Here is a 7,465-nt window from a genome sequence, read left to right as displayed (position 1 = left end):
TCCCGGCTGGGCGGCGGGGGAATCCCCCAGCCTCGCCCCCGCAGCCAATCGGCGGGCGGTATGCAAATCGCGGCGGCGGCGGCGGGCCAATGGGGAAGGGAGACGGGCGGGGAGGTGTCGCCCCGTCGGACGGCGGGGAGGGCGGCGGGGGCCAATGAGGGGGCGAGGCGGGCGGAGCGCGCCCCGGGGGCGGGGCCATGCAAATTTGGTTTGAAAAGAGGGCGGGAAATCCGAGTTTCGCGGGAGGCCCTTGGCGCGTAACCCGTCTCCTTTCCCTTCATTCATTGTCAGCAGCCGCCGCTTCCTGGAGCCATTTTCCAGCCGGCCCCACACAGCGGGAGCGGCCCCGCTCCATCCGCCGCATCTGCCCGCCCTGCCGCCTCCGTCCCCCCCCGGCGCCCCGCATCCTGCAGCCGGGGCCCCCCCAGCACCCGCGGCCCCCAGTATTTTGCGCGGGGCCTCGGCATCGAGGAGGAAAGGAGCTGGGAAGGCCGGGGGGGGGGGGGGCGGGGAGGGACGGGGGGAGGAGGAGACGCGGCTGCGGGGACAGACCCGGAGGGAAGGATGAGAAGGGGACTCCAGCCGCCGGCCCCGGCAGCGCCGCCGCCCGCACCGTCCACGGACTCCAGAGCAGCCCCCGCAGCCTTCCCGGCCCGCTTTGCCGCCGGCACCTTCATCCAGATTCGCAGCACCGGCGCGGCGGCGGGGGCGCCCTGTCTTGTCTCCTCCTCCGTCGCCGCCGCCGCCGCTTCCCAGGCTCCCGGTGCCTTTGCCCCGGCGGCGGATGGGGGCCAGCCCGCTGGCAGCTCGCTGTACTGCACCCCCCACGGACCCGCCGGCAGGACGGCGCTGCTGCAGCCCGCTCTCGGCGGAGGCGGCCCCCCGGTAATTTCCCACCCCCCCCCCGTCCCCCGTCCCCGCGGGAGGGTGAAGGGGACGGGGCGGGGGGGGATTGAATCAGCGCCAGGCAGGCCCCTCTCCCCGCCGCTCGTCCGGGCCTGGGGGCGGGCGGGGTGAGGGGGAGAGGGGGGTGGGGGGGGAGGGCAGGAAAGGCGGAGGCAGCGCTTTGTTGTAATAAACTTTCCTGCCTCCTTCCCACCCCCCGCTGCCGGGTCTTGTTTAAAAGGAAAAAAAAAAACCAAAAAAACGAAAAAAAAAAAAACAACGAGGAAAGAAAAAAGAAAAAATGGAAAAAAAAAAAATATTCCCCTCTCGCCACGTCCCGTCGCAGGGGTGCAAAGAGCGAGGAGCCGGCGGGGGAGGGGAGGAAGGGCCCTGCTTGCCCCCGGGGCGGGGGGCCGGGCCGGGCCGTGCCCCGCCGGTGTCTCCGCTTCACCCCCCGGAGCCGCCGGTGACGTCTGGCACACGTGCGCGGAGGCCGCGGCTGTGACTGGGAGCCGGGGCGGGCGGGGAGGGGGACGCCGCTTCCTCCTCCTCCTCCTCCTCCTCCCTCTGGCCTGGGACAGCCCGACCGCCGGCCGGCCGCCCCCGGCCCCCGCCGCTCTCGGAAATGCCCCTGCAGCAGGTCAGTGACTGGTGGGGCGGCGGCAAGCAGCGACCTCCCCAATCCCACCCCCTCCGCTTAACATTTTCGCTCCCCTCCAGAAAGAAGAAGAAGAAAAAAATAATATATATATATATTAATTCCGCCCCCCCCCCGACCTACTCGTGGGGTTTTCTTTGTCCTCGCTGTTTTCGGGTGCGCGGTTGGCCCTCGTGGGCTGCGCGGAGTTGAAGAGCGGGGGAGGGCGCGGGGCATCCCCGCCGGGTGGGGGTCGTGGACATCGCGGGGGGGGGGGGCTTCACCTGCCCGCCGGAGCGGGCTGGTCAGTCTTCCTACCCCCCCCCCGCGTCCGGGACCCCCGCCCGGCGGCGTGTGGTCCCTAAACTCCTTCCCACCTTTTTTCTCTCTCCCGCCCCGGTGCGCCCCTGCCCGGGCAAGAGGGGTTCTAACACCCCTTCCCCCCCCATCCAAGCGGTGATGGTCCAGGTATGGGATGCAGCCGTCTTTCTGAAATACTTTTGCAAGAGCTGGGGAGCAGCGCTTGTGCCTTCATGCAGCTGGGAGAGGGTGAGGATGGCAGGAGCTGCCTCTCGCCTGGGTTTTTGCAGGTGTTGGTTGCTGAGATAGTGATGGAAGTTTCAAGGCTGGTCAAATCCCAGCTCAGTATTTATTTTCAATACGAATTTTCAAGGTAAAAAGGTAATGGATTTTTCAGTGCTCCTGGTCTTCAGCCTATCCTAATAATGGTTGGTGTCAAGTAGGCTTGTTCAAGCCACTTTGTAAATATTTGGCTGTCCTATAGGAAGGTTTGATTCCTAGAAGGTGATGTTAAGCAAATACAAAGAGAAGAATATGTTATGGGATGTTTCTGGGATAGTAACTGTATAGAATTTTTCAGCTTTGTGGAAGGATGTTGGTGTCACAGAGGCCTCCTGAAATTTCCCCTTGATGGGTGCTACGAGATCTTTACATATTAATTTAGTGCATTTTTGGGGGGTATAGCGTTCACCTCTTTAATGGGATGAACTCCTGGTCATAAAAGCCTAGAAGGGTTTCTTCCCTCCATAAAGCTTTGGAAGCAGGAAGGCAGTTTTGGAATCTGCCTGTAAAGAAGTCCCCACGCAAGTCTTAAGTGAGTTTGTTGTATGCCCTCAGCCCCCATGTTTACTTTGGTGAGAGGTGTGGGATGGGGGAGGAAGAGAGTGGTCAGGCCAGTGGTATCTATGTGCTCGGGCTGGCACCCTCCCAGGGTGATAAGCCATCCATGGCACGCGCCAGGAAAGGGGCTGTGCATCCTGCTCTGCCCTGACAGCTGTGCTGATGCTCGTGCCCCTCTTGGAGCCGTGCTGGTTTGCTGCAGACCCATCTTTTGGGGAAGGATGTGCCCTAGTGTTCTGCCTCACCTTTCTGCTCCACAAACAGTTTGTCAGGCAAACGACCCAGCCCTTTTCCAGTTCTCTGGCTCCCACTGAGTTTTCCCCAGAACTTGTGGAGCTTTTTCTGGGACTGGGAGTTGAAGGTGTTTTCCTGGTTGGCTCCTGGCTGAGCGTTTTGGAGAAACTGTTGCAGAAGCCTGGTAAGAGGAGTGAGAAAAGGCTGGGTAGTTGAGGCAGTGAGCTCAGGCAAGCAGCACCGATATAAATTTAGCACTCGATTAGTTGAGTTGCAAGTAGTGTGTGGAGACTGAGACCCCCAGCTGAAAGCAAGGCCTTGCTATGCAAAAGACTGCAGGGATAAGTAGAATTTGGCCAGCACACCTGCACTGGTTAGGGTTATGAAAATACTCTATCTTTGCAGATGTAGCTGCACTGGCAACCCACCCATCGCTTCCAAATATAAACCATGGTATAAGTGGAAAAGACTCAGTACAGCAGTACAATTCAGGCTGCTCAGGGAGGTGCTTGACTGTACCAGAAAATGGAAGAGGTTTTTTATGCCAAAGTAAGCTGCTTCCACCCTGGGAATTAGCTAGTTACTTTACCTATGGTTGTGTAAGTGTAACCATGCTGGAAAAGCCTTGAAAGGTGGCCTAGTCCAGAACAGCAGGCAGCTCCAGAGAGATGAGAGCTTGCCCACTCCTCCCTCTCGCAAGCAGGTGCCTCTGTGCTGTCCAAGGCCTGTGCCTGGCTCTGTTGCTGCTGGTCGTGGTTGGCTCCTGCAGCTGAGGGTTGCTAACTGGGCTCTCCGGAGGCTGTGGCCCACGCGTTCCACCCTTTTAAACCTGAGGAACTTTTTCATTATTCCTGTGGAGTTAATAGAAAGTGTTACCAGGCAGATCTGAACCCCTGCCATGGCTTAAACAGAAGCGGTAATGAAGAATTAACCCTTGCAAAGCAACCATTGACTTGTGGTCCTGGAGAAAGCCTCAGCTTCTGGAGATGGGGTCAGTGCTGCTGCAAGGGGCAAGTGGTCCTGCAGGACCTCCCTTGCCCTACTGGGGGCTGATGCTACTTCCCTCCTTCCGTTCTGGAAGTTCAGGCTTTCCAGGATGTAAAATTAACCCTGGCCAAAATAAATAAAGGTTTTCTGCTGGGCAGGCAGGTTGAACGGGCTAATGGAAGGTCTGGTGCCAGGGACCATCAAGGGAAGGCAGTGGCCAGGGAAAGGGCACAGGGGTAGTGACACTGTGCCTTTTTGGTGAGGGTGAGCTTGCAGATCAACTCAGTTCCTCTTGAAATTGTGGGAGAAATTAATGTTTGATGAGGTACCCCAAAAGCATTCTTGCTGGTGCTGGCTTCTCACTTGGTGTGAGAAAGTCACTGCCATTTGCAAATCCCAGTACTTAAAAATGGGGCTGCTACAGAGGCAAGCTGCTCAAAATGTTTCTAATTCAAATAGTGGAGAATTTCTTACTGTCTTTGGGTTATAAAGATAAGCCTTTAAGAAGAGGGCCATTTTCTTAGCCATGAGAAAATGCTTAAATGGAGACACCACCCACATGTTAAGTCCTTTTTAAAAGGGGCTAAATCCTCTTAACAAGAATATCTTTAGAGAACTCCTGTGGCCTTTAGATGACATGAGCTATGGAGAGACTGGTTCGGCATACTTCAGAAGGGGGTGGGAGGATTTACATTTCCAAACTGAATACTTAGCACCTCTCTCATTTTTCTGGTGGTTTAGAAAGCACCTCTTCCTCACTCCTCCTCAGCAAGTCACAGCTGGAAGGGGAGAAAAACTGGGTAACAGCACAGTCTTTCTCCTCGGTGTTAGGTAAAGGAGCAGGCCAAGAAGGACATAAATATTGATCAAGCATTTAAAGTATGGGAGAAAACCTGTAAGTTACATAAAGGAAGTGGGTAGTTAAGTAGCAGCTTTTCTTTATTTTGCAGGAATAAATAAAAAGTGTTGCCTGTCTAGAAGAAATAGGTATTTTCATATTCAGACCCTTTTTTTTTTTTAAAATTTCTTTGCCTGATAATTTGTACTACTAGGAATGAATGCTAGCATGATTCTGAAGCCTTTGCTTTTATTGAATGGCATTTCAGGGAGTTTCTTTGGTTTAAATCCATCTCCTTGAGCGACAGACTGCTTCTGAGCCCAAGAAGGTACCACATGGTCCTTTGGCATAGCTGTCTGAGGAGAGTTCAAAGAGGTATAAATCCTGATTGCATTAACTGTGCCAACAAACATCTACCAGAAAGCAGGCATCCTAATAAAAACATACAGGAATAGTCTGTTGCTTGCTCTGCTTGCTGATGTGGCTTCACTGTCCTCATTCTGAGTCCAGCTATGCTGGTGTGGCTCCATCTGCACCAGAACCATTGTAGGTTTCTTTCCCCATGATAAGGGCTTCTGGCAGGTTTCCATGAGCAGCTGAGTCACTCAAAGGCTTTACTGTTGCTGGAAGGAGTAGGCTTTCTTCTCCTTCCATGTCTCCCCTCCAGCACCTTCTTCAGCCTACCCCTGGCCTGGTGGTGCTCCTCCCTCCCCTCTGTGCTTGGGGACCACCCAGCTGTGCTGGTGGGTTGGTTTTCTGCTGCTTTAGCGAGGTAAAGCTGCTGTGTTTGATGAGCAGTTAGGTCTGACACAAGGTGGGAGTTAGGTGTGCATGGCCCAGGATGGGAAGAGTAAGACAAAAGGAGACAGGAGCTTTTCCATTCGGTGATGTCGAGGTGTAAGATCAGCAATCGGAGCCTCCATTTTCAGAAGTGGGTTGTGCCTGTTCCCACTGTGAAGGTGGCTTACTTGTGCCATCAGCCTGCTTTCCAAAGGCTGGCTATGGGTTACTTTAGGGCCAGCTTGGGTGCAAACTGGAGTGTAGGAGGTTTCACATAAACATAAGGGAAAACTTTCACTGTGAGGGTGACAGAGCCCTGGAACAGGCTGCCCAGAGAGGTTGTGGAGTCTCCTCTGGAGACATTCAAAACCCGCCTGGACATGTTCCTGAGTTACCTACTCAAGGTGATCCTGCTCTGGCAGGGGGGTTGCACTGGGTGATCTTTTAAGGTCCTTTCCAACCCCTCACATTCTGTGATTGTGTGCTTCAACTGATTGAGCAATGAAAGGTACTTTCTTTCCCCTCATTTTATCCCAGGTTCTTTGGTGCTGCTCTGTTAATTTTTACAGCGTGGTCGTTTGTGACTATGTGCAAGCATTTCTAAAAAAAAATCTTTACACTTAGGAACTGCTGTCTTTTGCAAGATGAAGGGTTCTTCTACTACTTCTCTGACTACAACTGTTGCAAGCATTTGAGGAAGGAACACAACAGGAGGGCTTGCGCAGGACAGCCCTTCTGCTTACTTTGAGAGAGCACTTCCTTGGTCAGGAGTTACAATGAGTTTTATAGCTACCAATGGTCTCTGATTTTTGTCTAATCCCGTTTGAATCTAGCTCACCTTATGTAGCAACTAGTTCTATCTATGATTTAATTGTCTTGTATGGATGAAAAAAATTATTTCTGCCATTTATGTTTTTTTTTAACTTGCTGTCCATAGTGTCATGGACTGATCCTAGATATTGCAGTAGAGGAAAATGATTTCCTCATATGTTTCTCAACACAGTTTATGATACATTATCTTCTGTCCTCTTCTCCAAGGTGAAGAGTGATAGACCATTTAATTTCTCCTGAAATGAAAGCCATTAATGTTAAAATAGAAGTGTCTTTTCATAAACAATCATGTGATTCTTGAAAACAAACATGTCTATTAGTTCTGAGTTTTTACTTGCCAAGCTTTTGGAGATAGGTGCTTTCGAAAGATGTTTTGAAGACATGGTAGACCCCCTTTGCAGGCCTAGCTGGAGGCAGAGACCTTTTCAGAGCCAGCTTGTGTCATAAGCTCTTAACCTGGCCCTAGGTGGGTAACAGGAGGTGTGGAGCAGCGGCTGAGTGTGCTGACTGCTGTGGGAACGCCTCATTGCAAAGGGTAGGTTGCAAAAAGAAAAACGAAGTAACACCAGTCCTTGGTGGAGCCACTGTCCAGTGCAGGGCTGTGGGTCTGGTGTGGCTGTGGGAAAGGAATTCATGTCACTCCTCCAGGGCACCCGAAATGGGAACTAGGTGAGAAATGAAGAGGTAAGCTTTTCTTGGTATCTTCAAGTATTACACCTTACAAGTATAACAGGCTTCACTTCTCAAGGTTTGTGCTGGGCCAGGACTCTGGTGGCAAGGTTGGTCCTGGTTCCAGTGTGGAGGGGGAGAGGGTGGCCTGGGCCTTTGATCCTGGCTTGTGCAGGAGCTGCACGCTAAGGATGGGTTGGAGACTGTCACTTCAGTTCAGATGAGCTTCTTGCTCTGGTGGTTGTAATGTAGATCCAGCCATGCCCGGGGTGAGGCTTCACCAGGTGGAAAGCTCTTCTTAGTGTAACTAAATCTCCAGGTTTACACTTTTTGCAAATAATCTCATTTACAGCTGGCTGCACTGAGTGTGTATATATGGTGGCAACTCTCCTCCTTACAAATGACTAAGTTGGACTTAAGGCTTTTGTTTTGGCTGGCAGAGTTAATCACTTCCTGCATTATTT

At 53.0% G+C, this 7,465-nt stretch overlaps 1 protein-coding gene across 3 annotated transcripts in view; it reads left to right on the top strand.

The window, feature by feature from the left end:
- The first annotated feature begins 518 nt into the window (after positions 1 to 518).
- E2F3 (E2F transcription factor 3) overlaps positions 519 to 7,465 on the top strand; it is a 43,895-nt gene continuing 36,948 nt past the window's right edge. Inside the window, exon 1 of one of the 3 annotated variants that reach the window (XM_051610865.1) lies at positions 519 to 885. In XM_051610865.1, the coding sequence (XP_051466825.1) occupies positions 565 to 885 (321 nt within the window). In that variant the 5' untranslated portion in view covers positions 519 to 564. Of the gene's footprint in view, positions 886 to 1,463; positions 1,526 to 7,465 lie in introns of those variants that run through there. The other 2 variants (XM_051610864.1, XM_051610866.1) reach the window with 2 other exon arrangements.

Source organism: Apus apus, chromosome 2 (assembly GCF_020740795.1).
Source record: "Apus apus isolate bApuApu2 chromosome 2, bApuApu2.pri.cur, whole genome shotgun sequence".
In the NCBI taxonomy this organism is placed as follows: Eukaryota; Metazoa; Chordata; class Aves; order Apodiformes; family Apodidae; genus Apus; species Apus apus.
The sequence above is the reverse complement of the archived record's forward strand: the minus strand, read 5'-3'. Positions and strand labels throughout refer to the sequence as shown.